Genomic DNA, 18,676 nt, shown 5'->3' on the forward strand with positions numbered 1-18,676 from the left:
TGGTGAGTGTTTGTTTTTTTTTTTTTTTTTTTTTTTTGTAAGAAATATTTCGGTATTTTGATCAATTTATTTTTGAGCTACATTGGCTCGAATCTAGGTAAAAGTTAATTAGAATAGATATGGTGCGACGTATTATAGGGGATCGTGCAATTTTACTCATTTTATCATAAGGAAAGGACATCGTGTGCGTTAAGGTTGATTTTTCTTTATTTCGCTTTATTACTACCTTTATTACCGTTTCAACGTTAGTAGAATCTAATATTATCGAACATAGACCAAACATTCATCGCTTTCTATAACCAATCGATACCTCACTCCCTTAAGGTCGCTGAGACTTACGTGTTCCTTTCATCCGATTTCCTAGTACATTAAGCAACTCCGACCTTCTGAATCGCGTCTCCGTCGAAACGTACAAATTATGTGTGTAAACATTTCGCGGGCGACGTTTCTCGTTTCAAAAAATGACTATTTATTTCGATCGGTGTAAAACTTTGTAACACGTAATATTATCTATCGCGTATTTTTGAACTGCTCGATAGGGATTTCTATCTTTTTTCCACACGATTGGAAATTTATCCTGTTCGCAATAAGGAAGAAATAAATAAACCATCTCGAAAATAGTTCTCGGAGGAAGTGGAAAGATCTTCGGGAAGACGTAAAAAATTCATTCCTCCGACCTATCGCTTTAACTGTCGTAGCCCGTTGCGATTTCTTTTCCCCGTTTATTTTCCTATTTCTTCTCTTCGTTGTTTTCTTTCTCTGTGAAAGATTGACAAACATTTAACTCCCGCTACCAAACTATTGAAATCTCACCACAAAACCAACAATCGCTCGACCAGCTGAAATCATCGGACCACAGCATCGATGCGATTCCCGGAAGCGGCGGACGTTTGGCGATGGTGGTCGACGAGCGGACGCGTGGACGCATTTAGAGTGGCGGGATCACGCTTAGCTAGCGCGTCTCCGTTCGTTTATTTACAGCGGTTCCATTCGATTATTTTCCTTTCCGCCACGCGATTTCCTTCTCATTTCTCCCCTTTCCTCGATATCTCGTCCTTGCCGCGGACGAATAAAGGGGATGGTCCAAGGAAAAATAAATGAGGCAGCAAATCAAAGGGATCTGTAGCTCCTCCTCTTCCCATCTTTCCATCCCTCTTCCTCGATAATACCTCTTTTTTCCTTCATGCCCCCCCCCTCTTTCAGCGACGCTCTTTGAGCTGCTTTGTGTAGCGCCACGTCGTTCATCTTCTTTTTCCCCTCTTTGTTTCAGACGTACCCAGCGAGCAATCCGTTTTCGTCATGCTGAACGGCGAGGAGAGCGAACTGAGATTCCTGAACGTCGCGAACCCGAAGGTGAGCAACCGCTTTCGAGTTCCGCGTGTTAGCTGGAGGGCGCTTTACAAAAGACGCTTAGCGTCCATCCTTTGAGAGAGCTGCGTTATTCGATCGGCTCCCCCTTTCGACTTCTTTCAGGCCATGCTTTACAAGGTTTACGATGTCCTGGAATAATGCCGATTTGTATGCTTGAAGGGTGTGTTAAGTGGAAGGGAAAGGATCTTTGCGAATGGTTGAGAACGATGAAGTGGGAAAATTATTTATTAACGGAGTTGCTACTATGCATCTACGAGAACATGGTTAGCAGAGAAACGCGGGTCTGTTTGCTTATTTCTCGTAGACTCGATAGCGTCATGTGGTAGATAAGCACGTACGGGCGAAAGCGTCGCAAGTTCAAAAATAAAATCATATAACAATTTCGCGATTATAGAAGTTTCTGACGAACGGACGACTTGCTTAGCAGATTAACGAATCTCGGTATCGGTGATATTAAATTAACGAGACTTACCAGTTTCTCAAGATCGGTGTCTGCCATAGGAAAATGTAATATTGTACAGTATGATGAAAATTATATCAATCGTCGCATGAATCTTCCATCAGAGCGTAATTGATATAGTCCACTTGTACGTTGATCCATTTTGAATAATCTAATTTAAATACGTGTTGTATTAATATTATTATTCTTCTAAGTAGTACGTTCGTATTTTTGTTTCGTACAGACGGAATTGGAGAATATACATCCGGATGCCTTTGTCATCATGTATTCCGTGATCGATAAAGCGTCCTTTCAGAGAGCAGAAGAGTACCTAGAACGTCTCCACGACCAGGATTTCCTCCGAGGAAAGTCGGCTATACTAGTTGGGAATAAAGTGGATCTGGTCCGATCTAGAGTGGTTTCTTCACAAGGTTGGTATATACACGCGTATAAAGGTATCGATCGTTGGTGTAATATTTAAAACAATTTAAAAACAATATTTGGAACAGTTTTTGTCGAGAAAACGGTCTTTTAGCGGAGATATTTCAAAAATAGTTTGCGTATCGAAAGGCGCAAAGCGCGCGAGAAAATCGCGAGTGGTAGTGAATTGCGTATGATCGAACTATGAATTGTATTTATCGCAGTACGACAGGCGTGATTATTAAATGCTGCGATTTCCGATTTGTTTACACGATGGATATACAGATTTTATTATCGGAGTAACTGAAAAATCAATTACGAAGCTACGGAAACATTTACACATTGCTTTGACGTTTAATATTTGACGCTAATATACAATCAATCTGCGCTTTTCCACTATGTTTAAACATAATTAAATTTCCTTTCTTATAAATTGACATATCCAATATCCGAAAAATCCGATTCAAGAGAGAATGAAACCACTTTAAACTCCAATTTCAAATCTCAATCTTATACAACCCTTTTTCGTCTTGCATTCTCGACAAACCAAGTGAGACGTATAAATAGAAGATATTATATTTCTCGTACGTAGTACATAATATATAACGACGCAGAGTAAAACGATAGTTCGATAAATATTACATTTTCTCTTTCGCAAATAGCACGTTCAAAATCCTAAAAATCCAACGTAAAGGAAGAAATAAAATCAATCTAAATACCAACTAGAAATCTGAGCTGTGTATCGATCCCCTTCTCTTTCTGCGCATCGAGCAAATCGCCCAAAAGATGTTTTACCTTTGATAATTAAAAGAATTAAAAATTCGAAAAGTCCAAGCTGAAAGAATCAATCCGAGTACCAAGTAAAAATTTCAATCCTGTATCAACATTTTTCTCTTCCTGCTTCCGGAATAGACCAACCATAACGTACTGCGCTCTTAATAATTGAAACAATTTGGGACTCCCAAAAATCTAACGAAAAAAAAAAAAAGAAAAAGGGAAGAACGAAAATAACGCGACGAAAAAGACCAAATAAAAGCAACGTAAATACCAAGCGAAATTTTCTATCCTACGTCTACTTTTTCTTTTCCTGCATGCCGAACAAATCAACCAGAAGATATTGTGCTCCTGATAATCAAAAGAAAAGTTCTTCTGATCCCCCTTTTCATATTCTTACCCAGGATAACACCATATACTGACCAACCGTGTTATTTTCCACCGTCCTACACGCGCCCTTGGCAACTCGATGTTTAAATATACGCTTCCCTTCTCTAATCCGGCGCGTGCTGCCATTGCAGATGGCAAGTGCATGGCGTGCACCTATCGGGTGAAGTTCATCGAGGTCTCGGTCGGGATCAACCACAACGTGGACCACCTGCTGGTCGGGATTCTGAATCAGATACGACTGAAGAACGTGCAGGGGAACGCGGAGAACCGTACCGGAAACGGGGCTAGCGAGGGCAGCGGCCACTGGTATAAGTCTAGAGGCGTGGTACGAGCCAGCATGAAGGCCAGACAGATGCTAACCTGGCTGTTTGGTAAAGAGGACAGCAAGTTCAAGAATTGCGAGAATCTTCACGTGCTCTAATAGGCGAGCGGGTGAATTTTCTTTCCCCGGCCGTACCTGACGGTAGATTGTAAGGGCGGTGCTGTTCGGCGCGATTACGCCACCCCTGCATGATACGATACTTCCGGAAGATCATACTGTTCGGCCGAGCAATAGTGAAGTCTCTGAGAGAAGTCAAAGTCAGCATGACATAGAGGGATCTTCGTCTGTCGATTAGCTGATCGTTTTAAGAGTAACGAAGTTATTTACTCTGTGTTTGAAATTGGTAGATAAAAAGGCACGAACCGTTATAATTTTTTAATCGTTTCGCAGTATTTGGTTCGATGCGGGGTAATTATCATATACAGCGTAGTTTCTGTAATTTTTATAAAGGAATATAAATTACTACAATCTGTGAATCTTTTTGCTACTCGGTTTAACGCAGAGATTATCAAATAAGAGTATCTGTAAGATTCATCCGTCGATCAGTCATTTGTACGTGGTTTGTTTTAAAAACTGCTTACTTTATATTTGAGATTTGCAATTTCGATAAACGGTAAACTACTAGAATTCGTGAGACTTTTTGTGGTACGCAGGTTATACGTATCTTAACCTGTTTAATTAACGCGGAATAATTATAAAACGAATAACATCGTCATCTGTAAAATATCTTCGCCCATCGATCGGTAAATTGTACGTTGTTTGTTTCGAAACTAACGAGACTGTTTATTTTACATTCGAAGCGAATAAATTATTGGAAGTAATCTGTAAACTTTTTTTATAATATTCAGCGTATACACGTCTAATTAGTTTAATGTAGAATAATCACCAAATAAATAACGATATTTTAAGTGATATCCGTTACTGTTGCTGCTCCATCGCGACTTTATATTCTCCTTTATATCGAATTAATCAACCTAACTGCAAATAAAATTATCTCTGTAATTTCTTCTTATAACGAGTCATCGTCCTTGTACGTTTGAAAATTCTATGTGGGACCATAGAATAACCGATACCAGTGCTGCCTACCTGCTTAGTCATACACGTTAGAGATTTTACTTTTGCTCGGTTAAGCAGAACAAGCTAGAAACCTTGAACGGTGCTACGGAATTCTGACTGGAATTCGTGAGACTAGTAATCGGGTGAGATTGTATTTCGTTCGAGCGTGGTTCCGCTTGGAATGGCCAATTTGGTTTCTGAGCACTCCAGCTGATTTGGCTTCTGATTTTTGGAATCTTGGATATTCGAGGCACGGAATCCACCGAATTTTCCACCTTAGGTTTCTCCTTCTTTTACTCTTTTTTAACGTCTTTTCGAGAAACAGTCAAATTAAATAGAAGACGACAAATAGTTTATCGAATGTGAACTTGTTAAGAAATGCTACTCGAGTTGCAAAGGAGTCAACGAATATAATAATATAACAGCGAAATATAATTCCACGTATAATAGAATGGCATATTACAATAAGCACTAATCCTAGAATACAAACGTTATTAAAGATATCCGAGTAACATAAACGTCTATAAAATGTACAATTCTCTCCAGATTTTTATTTCGATAGCATAATATTATATTTTACTTTTCATCGACACTTCGATATCTTATTTACTTAATAATTCAAGATTAAATATTTTATTCGTAACAGATGAAAGATTTCTCAATGGCAAAAGTCACATGTGTTTGTGTTCTAGAATTAACGGCGACATGATAAATTATAAAGACCAGGAACCACGATAAAATTATCTTTAAACGTGTCATTTTATTAACCTGAAAGAGAAACAATCGTGGGACGAAATTGGTCATTCCAACAGCCAGAGTAGAACCTGGAAAGATTGGGGTGCGATCAAAGTGCCAATTAATTAAAACGAACGTGACCACTGTTTCTTTTTCGAACGATTAATTTTAATTAATGTTAGCTCTTAAGAACTTCCGTCGAGGATCCGCTCGATACCTACCGTAATTTCGATAATGATAAGTTTGTTAAGTCGTTATCATCGTCTGTGTTGGTTCGTAGTCTATACATGAAAAATAAATTGTAAATGATTCACACACACACACACACATACACACACGTACAGAGGGCTTGATTAATCCTTTGATCGTTTGGTTCTTTTATAAAATATATATTCGAATCTTTCAATATTTAACGCTAGAACTACCGCAGTGGTCAAAATGATTTTAATTCATAATTTTTCGCGATAATTTTATAGCGATATTTCATAAGAATGTATGTATTTTGCAATTAATTTACGATGTATTTTGTGCATTTTTGGAAATTTGAATAATTTCCTGTTTACTGTATCGTTTGCATTATGTATTTCTTCATATACATAATTTCACTTCAATTCCTTTGTTGCGAGTTTTACGCTTTAATCGTTGGTAACTCTAGCGTTTATAAATCTCGCTCCCGATACGATCAGAATAATTTATGATGCAGTGAAAATTCTAATTTGCATTAATAATTGAAAAGTGAGAATCTGTATCGTTCGTGTTTGATTCTCGAGCTTTCTCGCGGTATATCAAAACTTTATTTCTATAAACGATTCCATTATCGAAGAGACTATCAGCAGAGAGCTGAGAGACAGAGAATTAAAACGAAGAAGAACCTAGTCGAAAGAAAGAACTCGACAGACCCAAAGGGTTAATCGAAAGGACGAATCTTGGTGAAACTCGGCGAACACTCCTGATAAAGAAGAAAACGTTAAAAAAGGGAAAACAAAGTAGTTCAAATCGATTTCAGGACGGGTACGAAGGAATTTAAAAAATCGGACCATGGCATGAATTAGCGGCCAATAATGTTACGTCGTTACTGTACAATAAGACCAATTTAATCTTTTTAATCCGAGTTGTATATACGATAAGTTTAACGATAAACAATTCTGTGTACCTACCTAACACAGAAAAAAAGAAAGATAGGGAACAAAAGAATGAACGAAAGAGAAAAATAGAAGAATGACGAACAGCAGCGAGATACGTGTGTTATATTATTATAAATATACATACATACATACTTATATGCATATATAAATATATATGTATATATTTATAAATTCCTAATGTACGATGAATATAAGTCCACGTTAGTTTTATGTAGATGTATCGTTAAATGATCGACGTGTTGCTGTATTGCGTGTTTTCCTTAAAAGGACGGGTACCATGGAGAATATTCATTTTTGGGACATTTTGAAAGCAAATACGAAAAATAAAGAAGACCGTACGTAGGTACACGTATACATACACACATACACGCACACATACGTATTTACACGTCTACACGGCCCACTGTCTATTTTCTGCGATCTCTATGCCTATGTATAACCGAATTATATATAAATATATATATATATATATATACTCGTGTATATGTATATACAGGGTGTTGGGGAAAGATGGTTCAAGAATATTCAATTGATCGTATGTGTCATTTTCTAAACAAAGTGTTTCAGAGTTGTAATAACAAACTGTTGTTCGTCTTTGATATATGTCACTTCTATTTATGTACGATTACTTATTATTATCTTTTATTTCATGTACGATATTTTTTTACAAAACGCCGGTTGTAATAAAGTGACGAAATATTTTTATTTACTTCTCTATAACTCTTCATTCTTTCATCCTTCATTCTGACGTTCTTCGGACAAAAAAGTCATTTCAATTTGATATTGCGATCTATTAGCTTTGCCTCTACGTTGGATTCATCAGCTATGTTAACTGTTATCAGAATTCTTGTTCGTAGAATTCTTTATAAACTGTAAATTTGTATATTCTTGAACCGTTTTCCCGAAGTATCCTGTGCATATATTTAAAACGAAGCAGTGTTGTAACAAGTATAGTTCGCGCGGTATATCCGTCTCAGGGGCCAAGTTACTGGACTGTAGGATAAAGAAGCAAAGAAAAAAAGAAAAAAAAAAAGGAATAAGAACCATTACGATTAATAGCTTACGCTAGCTGAACTAAAGGCATCCATTCGAAAGAAAAGCGCACGAAAACGTATAAAATCGAAAGGAGGATAAAAATCATAGAGAACGGTATTATATTTTCCAAAGTGCTGTTAAACGGCGTTTGCAAATGGGATATCGAATTGAAAAAGAATCTTGTTGCAAGTTTTGGTATTATGAAGTGTGCATAGAGATTATATGTCAGAAGAATTAGCGTTTCGAAGTAGTTCGATAAGACGATAAGATTTTGGTTCAGACTTAAAGCAGAAAGCGTTACCAAGTTTATGGAAGATCGGCCGTTAAGCCAACGAAAGAAGGGAAACGGTTTGGGGAGCATGATACATAATTAAATTTAAAACGGATGAATAAATTTCGATTTTAGTAGAGGAAGTAGAGAAACTCCGTTATCAAAGCTGAATGATCAAAAATGGAAAATAAATTCTAATAGTGATTTAATAATTGCGAATTAAATGCAAGATCGCTCTGACAAATTTCTGGCCAATTTAAAACAATTCGAATTGTGCGATCAAAATAAAATTATTTTACTACAATGGCTGGAACTACTGAAAATCGAGGACAATATTAAATTGTGAATTCTATCGCAAAATAGGTAGCAATAGGATGCAAATTTTTGCGGCTCGTTGAATCAAAACAATATGAAAGATAAATCAAATACGAATAATATGCAACTACGTATAACGTGAAACGAACTGTTAAATATAATTACGATAAGAGGGATGTTAAAATGAACAAAAATTGTGATTTAATAGGGGAGTCGAAGTAATTTCTTTGTTAAAAAATTCTTTCGTAGAGATACGTTTTTCGACTCACAGATCGCAAGACTATCTTCTTACAGCACTGTTAAAATCGAACCAAAAGCCAGAAGAGTGAAAGAATATAAAAGTAACAGGACGTAAGATTCAAAAGAAACGAACATCTTGTAACTTTAAGTAAGAATCGTTCCTTTGTTCGCTCAAACGAAGATGGCGAGTTAACGACACGTCGTCATCGACCATTCGATTTATCAATTGCGAAACCAGTCAAGATATACATTATCGTTTGCCATCGGTTTGCGTCGTCGTTGCTGCTGTTGTTGAATTAATTGAAACAAGAGAAGATAAACCAGAAAGACGGAGTTCTATGGAATCGTGACTTGAACAAGAACCTTCGCGAAATAAAAGAGCGAGAGAGGTTAAAAAAAGAAAGGGGATTCTTATCAAGTGCCTTTGTGTATTTTTGTAATTTAAGCTAAACTCGATGTAAGTCTTTAATCCAGAAATACAACAGTGTAACCATCAAATGTATATCGATTCTGCAAGCGCATGCTCTTATTAGTTTTCGATAATTCGTTGTAACTTGTCGTGCTTATAAACGTTACCAATTTTTCTATTTATTCTTCCACGTTCTTTTCACCGTTCCTTTTCTTCAAATTAACGTTATATCGTGGTTTCTTTCCTTTTTTGTTTCTCCTTCTGCTCTTCGACGTTCTAACCGAAGTCGAGAGAAGACGTAACGAAGCTCGTATTTCTAAATCTCCTAAGGACCTTGTAACAACATCTCGAAGAGTGAGAACGATAATGAAAGAAAGTAGCGAAACAATAATTAAATAAGGGGAAAGACGAAATAAGACGAGAAAAATAACATTTTCTTTAGATTTTAAGCTTTCACGATGGTTGATGGACGTTATCCTTCTGGTTTTTCGGCATTAATCGCGTTGTGCCTTCGGATGCCGGTTTCCGCAATGTCCGCGAAATGTTCGCGCAGAAGCGTAGCGCGTAACACGACTGATCCCGAAAAGCCAAAAGCACGATAGTTTGTCGTCGAAAGGGGAAATAATTTCGAACCTAAAGGTGCATAATCGTTTCGAAGATATCGACTTCCGGTTTTCGACGATACACCCGCTCGATGTCTACCGATTAGCTGTTGCCAAGATGAATTTATCGATGTTACTTCGAGTAAGCGAACAATGAAAAACGTTATCGTCGTTGTCTGTTCGTTGTATGAGTGGTGCGTGACGTGACAATACTGCCATCTCTCTTCGGCTGATAGGGATACGATTAGGTCGTCGCGACGCTTTTCGAGGAAAGGCAACGGAGATGAGAAACCAGGCGAATTCTTGGACTCGGCCACGCGTCTTTTCTGCGCTATATTTTAATGTAAGACTACCTGTCATCCAGATGGAAACGAATGGCTCTAATCCCGAGGGATTATTGTACTTCGGTGATAATAAAGAAGCGACACTTCAAATCCTCCATGTGTCTTTTCATTCATATCTTTTTCGTATTTTTAATATAGTCATCTCCGTCGTTGTCGTTTTCGTTGTATTCTTTAGTGTCAGTAACCTTTTATTCTGTTTCGATGGCAATAAAGAAGCGATGTGCAAAAGTTTCACACGTGTCTCTTCCTTCGAACTTCCCGATTTTTCCCAACCTCCCAACAAATTTTTCCTCGTATTCGTTGCTCCTTTCCGTTGCGCTTTCTATCGTCCGATCTTTTATTTTACTTCGATGACGATGGAGCAGCGGAATCCTCCGCGTCTCCTCTCATTCGCGTTTCCCGCTATTTAAAATTTCTTCTCCTCAAAACTTTTCCTTCGATCGTCGTATCTATCGTTCTACCTCGACGATAACAAACATACAATATCCAGAATTGTTCGTGCAATTTGTCTTTTCTCTTCTTGTTCCTTGTTATTCCCTTGCATCTTTTAGTATCAAGAAGTACCAAGTTCGTGGTTTCTACTGGATATTTTATAGGCACGGAAACAAAGAGGTATCCAGGTCCGTAAATTTGTTTTTAGGTCGCAAACGGGATACCTCATCACCGGATAAAGGGTTACAAATTATGCATCTCCATAAACGAGAAGAAGGTCGTGTCCCGATAATCCTAGAAGTAACAATTTTTCGGTTATAAACTATCCATAGTTTATAACAATAGCTTTCATATATTTAGATTTTCATAGTTTTTAAATGGATTTGAACGACACGGTTCAAATATGTACCACGGTAAGGTATAATACGTTTTAAGTCTAAAATCTTAAAAGAAATAAATTCTGACGATTACGTATCCTTCTTTATTCGATATTCCTTTAGCTATTTTTAATTTACCAAAAAATCAATTTCACAGTTTTTTCGTAGAAATTCTACATCTGTCTATATCCCTGTACGCTGGAAATTCATTCGAAACTTTCAACATATTTGTCGAAGGTCTACGAGTTCTAAACTCGTTATTATCTCCTGGAATCGATGCGATCTCGAGATCGATTTTAACGAGAGCCCTGAACTTTTCAGCTAACGAACGCACACGGTCCCAGTCGGATCCCGAGACCTGCACTTTTTCCACGTTAATATCGTCGTAAATCTTATTGGGACGCTTGGTTGATAAATAACGGCAGCCAGACGCATGCGTCCATGAGCATCGATTATTTTGATTGGTGCCAGATATTACCAGGCTCCAGTCGTGGCAGTTTGCCACGAGTCAAAACGAATGTCGAATTCTTGTAACCTCGAAAGCTCGGATAAACGATAACAAACGATATTCCGTCAAATTTGGAAGAAAAATGTTTCGCGCATCCTTCGAAATTGCACGGCGAAACGTGACCAAGTGATAACGTCGAACGCGATCGAGGAAAGATTTTACGTTTACCGTGGACAGAAGATTCGAATTGGAATTTTTGCCCACCATCGACATGCGTGAACAGAGTCGTTTGAAAATTTATCTGGTAATACGTGGAACCTTTTAATGGAAAAGTGCACCGATTGGTTGGCTACGGGAGATATTCCGGTGGAAAATTAATGGTATCGTCGAAAGTTTTTATTGTCAGCTAAATTATAAATAGCGGATAGGTGTACAAAATAACCGATGGAAAGAAAATAAAACGAAAGAGCACTGCTACCCCTTTGTTCTTTAGCGTAGCTTTGATATTTGATTTTTAAAAGAATTTCGAAAAATGATATCGTAATAGCTTTTTCATCGTTTACTCGCCTATTTCAGCATCAATTACAGCGGCTACTTACCCAATTGGTATCTTCTTTTTTCAAACGATACTCTGTGTTATTCTCGAGCAAACTGTTTTGTCGCCTTTCTCATATTTTATATTTTAAGCGCAAGACTAACAAATTTCTTGAAACGTTTTACAATTTTTAATAAAAGTTTGAGTATGAGTTTCAAGAAGATCCTCTTATGTAGTAGGATTATTTAAAGAAAGTATAAAGTACGTGTATTTTACATTTATTAAAAAAGAAGATGTACGAGAGGCTACTAATAGAAGATCGTAATATGCGTGGCGACACTTGAAATTTCATTGAGGAAACGCAGGAGGCGTTTTATGAAACGCTTATGATACCTTGGTGACCAGCCGAGACATCTTAAACACAGGATCGAGGCACGCGACTTATTAAAGAATTTTTAGTATCTCGCGTGGTATTCGTTCGCGAGATAACTCACCTGAATATTTTCTCACAAAATATTCTTAAAAGCGTTCACCTTCGTAGAAATAAACAGGTTGATTCAATTAAGAAGAAGATTGCGCAGGAAAAGAAACGGATAAAACGAGCACAATTGGTAACGTTAACGAGAAAAGGGAAAGATTAAAAATATCGTACCGAATGGTCGAAGTTAATTAAAAAATTAAATAAAACAGCTAAAAGAAGTATTTTTAAGCCATTTCCGCCATTGTTTCCCTTTGTCTTTTAATTGAACAAAAAGCTCGTTCCGTTGAACATGGTTCACCTTGCGTATACGTGTATTTCTCGCTTTCATTTACTCACGTGATATTTGCTGAAACAGCCTTGTTCGATTCGTGCTCGTTTATTTCAACAGAGTTTTCTTTAAGGCAGAAACTAACGGCTTTTGCGAAAATTTGATCAAACTCGCCGATGAACGAAGGAAAGTATGACTACCATAAAACCAACCACCTGCAAAGAAGCTATTCGACTTTGGGAGGAAGAGAACAAGCAGGAAGCTTCCACCGCGAAGGAAGTAATTCTGAGCTTCCAATGGCCTCCTATAGAAAAAATGGACAACGCTTTAGCGGTTTTGATCAATTGCGAGAAGCTCTCGCTCTCGACGAACATGATCGAGAAGATTGCGGGTAGATATAATTTTTGATGGTTACTTTATACGATATGTTTAATATTATGTATACGACAAATTTAATTATTAACTATTTTATTCTCTCCTGTTACTAATTATCGCATCGTGACTTCCATGAATTTACGAGAAGTTCAAAAAAAAATTTCTTTTTTTATTATTAAATTTGTACTTTACGATTTGTCCAGCTGGACATTCGGTAAATTTTTCTAGTTTAATTGTTAAATAACACGTGGAATACTCTCAACGGGATGCCATCTTCGAGTTGGACTATTTTATTTCTTTAGCGAGACCAGTGGAGTGTTTTCTTTTTAGCCTTCTTCCTATGAGAGTAGTTCAAAAAAAAAAAGAAGAAAAAAATCGCAGAATGTGTTTAATATACAAGTGTATATGAAATATGCAAAGTTTAACACCTGTTAAAACGTTTAGCAGATAAAACATATTTCTGCTTAGGTACTATCTTTTCCATTTACTTTTATAAAAATATGAATTTACGTAAATATTTGCAGTCTTCTAATGATTATGCGTTACCTATAATAATATCACTATCTATTCATTCGATATTATTATTTCTTCAATTATTCGTTTATTTATAACAAATACAATTCTGATGTCGGTATCTATAAATTCAGGGAACACGGTGAAAGAATGTTATCAAATTTACCATGTTATATTTTATGTTATTCGTTTGCAATACGAAGCATAAAAATTTCAAAACATCGATATTTTGTTATCTACGATACTCTTCGGTCAACAAATTTTCTACTAATATTTCATTTCTAATCAATTAATCGTCGCATTTAATTACACGTAAACGTTCTGTTTCAACGATTACGCTATGTCGTCGTCACTTTTATCTCGAGCGAATGGCAAACTCTTCCCTCGACTTGTGCTGCTGTTCTTTCTTATTTTTTTTTTTTTTTGAAATCACAATACATCGCTCGAGAAGCTTGACGCGGCGGTGATATTAAGATGATATATCATGGAGGATCCGGAATCGGTAGATTCGCGTGGATCTGTCATCGTGATAAACGCGCGGGATTAACGAATAAAGTCGCTGCTGGATTTCCTTAATTGACGTTTAATTATAGCTCGTTTAATGCCATTCTATCTGACTCGATTATAAATGAATTATAGACAACGTGTACTATTGTGCAAAACATCGTTCTTGCCGCGCGTTCTCTGGGTTTTTCTATATCTCAGAATTCACGTTTTTTCTAGATATTATCCATTTTTACCTCCTTTTTAAATTTATGAGAGATTTCTTGTTTTAATTAAATTCGATGCAAATATCTCTGTGCAAATTCATATTTGCATTAAAATATTATTATATTAGTGGAAGTGAATTTATATCTTTTAACAGAGAATGTTTTATCGCAATACTGATAAGAACAGGAACGAAAAATTAAGTCAGAGCGAGAAAAATATTAGAAAAAGATTAAACATTCGACTTTTATCACAGACTCGAATAATTCATGGTAAAACGTTAGCACCGACTTTGGCAAATTATTCCTCGATTAATTTTCAGGGATTTCAAAATTACATAAATCGCGTAAGTAGAGGGAAAAAGAGTTTTGAAATTGTTGGAATTGACGTAGGAATCGGAACACTGAAGAACCTAAGGATCCTCTCGTTAGGACGTAACTTGATAAAAGGATTCGCTGGCTTAGAAGCATTAGGCGACACTCTGGAGGAACTTTGGATTTCGTACAATCTGATCGAGAAAATGAAGGGAATCAATGCGATGAGGAATCTGCGTGTTGTCTACATGTCGAATAATTTGGTTAGGGAGTGGACCGAATTTAACAAACTTCAAGAACTTACCAATCTTCAGGATCTCGTATTCGTCGGAAATCCATTGTACGAGAGCTTAGAGGTAGGTTTATTTGTGTCATCTTCGTCTTTAGCTTAATCTTGCTGCATTTGTAAAAATACCTCAGAATCTTGTTATCTTCTATTCGACGTTATTAAGAGAAATAATGTTACTTTAAATGTTATGTTATAAATAAACGCAGTTGACAAAAAGATATTTTTCGTGGTTCGTGATTCTGTAACCAGAGTCTTCTTTGAACAATAATTTAATAAATGACGATGTTATTACTATCGAACTTGCAAATTATAAATTATAGATCGTAGATGTCTTTGTCGACAACCTTAAAATTTTATGTTAAACAGCACAATTACAGGAGTGCTTTGTAATTTGTCAAACTTAATTCTAAAATTTCATTTGTTCTATTAACAAAATTTGTTGTACGAGTCAAATGTTACGTCAAACGGGATAAATTATTACGAAAAACAACTCGTGGCTTTTAAAATTTCAGTAATAACGTTAGTTCGATTTTGTGCGAGTAAGCGATACGACAGCTCCTGACGTTACATAATTGTCAAAATTCAGGCTTCCAGATGTAAGACACGTCTTCTTGAAAGACATTTCCCGACGTTTCACACCAGCGTGTTCTTTGAATTTTGATGAAGGTAGTTGGCGAAACGTTGGGATATGTTTACCAAGTAAGAGATACGCGTCTTTTATCTGGAAGCCTGAGTTTCGATAAATGTAGAAATTTCATGCATTTACGCTTTAAAATGTTATATTCAAATGTTTCGTATGAAATAATTTGTGGACTTCTCAAAACGTTGCATTCACCGAACGAAAGAAATACTTAAGTAAAGAAATGTTTGAACAATTTGATTGATCGCAATAATATTTCACAGAATGCATTTTTAGGTGGAGAACTGGAGATTGGAAGTCGCCAGACGTTTACCAACGTTGGAAAAATTAGACGGTGAATTAATTATACGGGCGGAAGAATGCGCGAATGTGTTGCAAAAGCTTGATAGTCCTGTGCAAACTCAGAAATCAGTCGAGTAAAATACCGTACAATGATGTCCTGATACGTTTGTAGATCTTTTTCGATTGTCCTTTTCATTTTTTACAGTTTGTGATTGATAATTTACTAAGACGCTTTATTTGTATAATCTTTTCTATATATATATATATATTATTTTTAAGATTTGAGGAAGAAAATTTTGTAGAATTTTTACACGTATGTAATGTAATGAAAAATGTAAAGCAGATATTTCTGTAAATTTAATGCTGATATTTATCGTTGTTAATTTCTTTCATTTGGATAAGATCTCGTACCTCAGGATTCTTTCAAGACAATTTCATTTTTAGACTTAATCATTACAGTGTCATCTTCTTCCACGTACTTTGAATTATTCGTTTCAAATACCGTAACTTCGTAATAAGAAACGCAAAGAAGGAAATATAGACTTCCTTCTTAGAAAATGAAAATAAAAGAAGGACATTATACGTGTAAAAAAGAAAAATTAATGATGAATGAAATAGCAGGGAGGCTGTGAACGTAAGACCGCAATATTTCCGTACATTTATATTAATTTATTCGTCTTACGATACAAGACAAATCGTACATACGTTTCTGGTGATTGTAAAAGGTTGAAAAAGCAAATAGAGTTCGATTGGATTCGATGCACGAGATTATACCGAGGATCGGACAGACGACATTTCGAGAGATCATCGTTTCTTCTTCTTCCGTTTCTCTTTGTCTTGATTTTCTTTTTTTAAATAATTTTCCCTAAATTCGTTTTTCACATATTCTTTCTTATAGTTTCTCTTCGAAGGCGTGTGTGAAATACAAAGGTGTGTTGTCGATCTTCTCCTCCAGTTTCTCATTTTTTTCGTTTTTCTTTCTTTTTATTCTAATATTTTTTTTTTTATTTATTTAGTTGTTTTATTCTCGCGTGTGTACGTACGTACGTGTGTATGTAGACGCAAACGAGACGCGCGTGAATAAATCGTGCAATAGAAAAATTGACGAGTGTGCGTTTTTTTTTAATCGTTCGTCTTTTCCCTCGAAATTACCTACTCCGACTGTTCTATCTACGTTATTGGTCGCCGATTTCCTTCGATTATCCATTCAATTTCCCCTATAATTTCCCCATTTCAATAAACTTTCCCTTTCCGTTAACGTCATTAACGTTCCGCTTTTCTTTCCTCCAAACGTTCTTAACCACGATCGCGATCGAAATTTTGTAAAAACTCGCGAACTATCCACGAGAAAGTCCAATGAGATTCAAACTCGTTCAACTACATATATTATACGTTCTTTCGTCTGATACTCGTCCAATTTCGTCGAATCGATCGATTCGATTTAGAAACACGACACACGCGCCGTGTCGAGGAGATCGGAAAAGAGCTGTAGAAAGATTTCAGATTGTACGAGCAAAATCAAACACTGAATCCCTGTGTGCGGGACACAGATACGCAAGGGGTTAGACACTTTCGCTTGGTATTCTTAATTATTCGATTAAATTCATTATACATGCGTGTAACGTGTGTGTATGTGTGTTTTTTTTTTTTATATTTTTCCGCGTACAACCTTATGCTATACGCAACACGGTGCAACACGAGCGCAGGTTCATCGTTTATCTACGAATTTTCATTTACTTCCTTTTCTTTTTTTATTTTTTTTTTTTTCGTTTTTTTCCTTTTTCGTCTTCCTCTTGTAAATTCCATTCTCATTCGCATGCTTTTTCTGTTTTCTCTCTTATTTTATTTTGCTTATATCGTTTCGCTTTTGTAAACGTCGATCGAAATCCGTCGCACGAGATTCGACGAAAGGATTCGATGGATCGCGCCACGCGAGATCAGAAGAAAATATCGCTGCAAGTATATTTGGATCGAGAAGTGAGAAACGACGGCGGTGGAAAGATAGAAAGAGATACGTTTAGCCAATGACGAGTAAGAAAAATATCGTATATCGATTCTCTGTGGGATTGATTCTTTAATTGTCGAAGCGATGCGAATCGGCGGTGATTATTACGTTACTTTAATACTTTATACTTTAATGTGTACGTATATATATATATATAGATTTGTATATTTAATTATTTCGTTCATTCTTCCATCTGTTATCGGTATTTTTATATGCAAGGGAAAAAGGAGTCACTTTCTTTCAATTACGATCGATGGACGTATCGAGGTTCGAAATAAATCCTCATTCTCCCTACTTTATCTTCTTTTAATGACGCTGTTTTCAGTTTCGAAAAATGAGTTTTCGGTTTCAACGTTGCGTCTATGTGTCACGGCCGTTTAGCATTGCTTCGAGTTTCGACGGTCTCGACGGTAGCATTTTGTTCCTTTTTTTTTTTGTTTTTAACATTTATCTTTAGATACATCAGGCTGATAAATTTAAACGATTTTTTTTGTTTTTATTTTTTTAAATATTTTCCTTCCTTTTTTATACGCTTCTCCTGCAATTCGATTCTTCTCCTCTCCACACAAAAATAGTTCTGATAATATATATATATTTATATATATATATATGTTCTCTTTTTTTCAATAGTCTCTCTTCGATTTTCGATTTCTTTTTCTTAATCCTCAATGTTTCCTTCTTTTTTTTTTAATAACAATATTACTCTTCGTTTATTTAACTTCGTTAGTTACCAACACCGATTATATTCAACACGATTTACACTGAGAAAGATCTGACGAATTTCAAGGCTATAAACCTCGAGAAGAGAGTCGACTTGCTTCCCGCGGGGATGGATTTTGATTTTTCGTTTTTCAATTTTTTATTTTCTTTTCACTTTTTCTGATTTTTTCTTGTTTCTTCCCCATCGAGTGCTGATATTCAAAACAATAGTCGCGTATCAACCACGACATTCCTCTTTTCGCGGTGCTACCTCGTTTCCGGTTACGAACCCGTCTTACGTCGAGGCGAACCGTTGCTTCTGCTTCTTCACGAAATCCAGGGCCATCTTGTCGCCGACTCTCGTCTCCAGAATTTGTAGAATCGGATGATCTAGAAACGAAAAGACCAATTGTAGATTTGACATCGGTCGAAGATTTTTAAC

The 18,676-nt window shown here is 36.3% G+C and overlaps 3 protein-coding genes across 8 annotated transcripts in view; 2 read left to right on the forward strand and 1 right to left on the reverse strand.

Moving 5' to 3' along the window:
• The window catches only part of LOC100746374 (GTP-binding protein RAD), an 80,793-nt gene extending 70,830 nt beyond the window's left edge, over positions 1–9,963 (forward strand). For all 3 annotated transcript variants that reach the window (XM_012384102.3, XM_024366698.2, XM_033320048.1), the window contains exons 5-7: positions 1,271–1,353; positions 2,055–2,241; positions 3,526–9,963. In XM_012384102.3, coding sequence (XP_012239525.1) covers positions 1,271–1,353; positions 2,055–2,241; positions 3,526–3,815 — 560 coding nt within the window. In that variant the 3' untranslated portion in view covers positions 3,816–9,963. The remainder of the gene's footprint in view (positions 1–1,270; positions 1,354–2,054; positions 2,242–3,525) is intronic.
• A 1,761-nt stretch (positions 9,964–11,724) lies between these two features.
• On the forward strand, positions 11,725–16,123 carry LOC105680568 (dynein light chain 1, axonemal-like). Of its 2 annotated transcripts, XM_024366700.2 has the most exons (3): positions 11,725–12,800; positions 14,398–14,675; positions 15,525–16,123. In XM_024366700.2, exons 1-3 carry the CDS (start codon positions 12,602–12,604, stop codon positions 15,666–15,668), a joined length of 621 nt encoding a protein of 206 aa, XP_024222468.1. In that variant the 5' UTR covers positions 11,725–12,601; the 3' UTR covers positions 15,669–16,123. The 2 variants fall into 2 exon arrangements, with proteins under 2 accessions (XP_024222468.1, XP_033175940.1); XM_033320049.1 differs by lacking the exon at positions 11,725–12,800 and having other exon boundaries at positions 14,163–14,675.
• Positions 16,124–16,361: 238 nt separating this feature from the next.
• Positions 16,362–18,676, reverse strand: part of LOC100746492 (BAI1-associated protein 3) — a 124,627-nt gene continuing 122,312 nt past the window's right edge. For all 3 annotated transcript variants that reach the window (XM_012384104.3, XM_012384103.3, XM_003488418.4), the window contains one exon: positions 16,362–18,624. In XM_012384104.3, the coding sequence (XP_012239527.1) occupies positions 18,530–18,624 (95 nt within the window). In that variant the 3' untranslated portion in view covers positions 16,362–18,529. The remainder of the gene's footprint in view (positions 18,625–18,676) is intronic.

This window comes from Bombus impatiens, unplaced genomic scaffold (genome assembly GCF_000188095.3).
Source record: "Bombus impatiens unplaced genomic scaffold, BIMP_2.2 scf_0233, whole genome shotgun sequence".
Classification (NCBI taxonomy): Eukaryota; Metazoa; Arthropoda; class Insecta; order Hymenoptera; family Apidae; genus Bombus; species Bombus impatiens.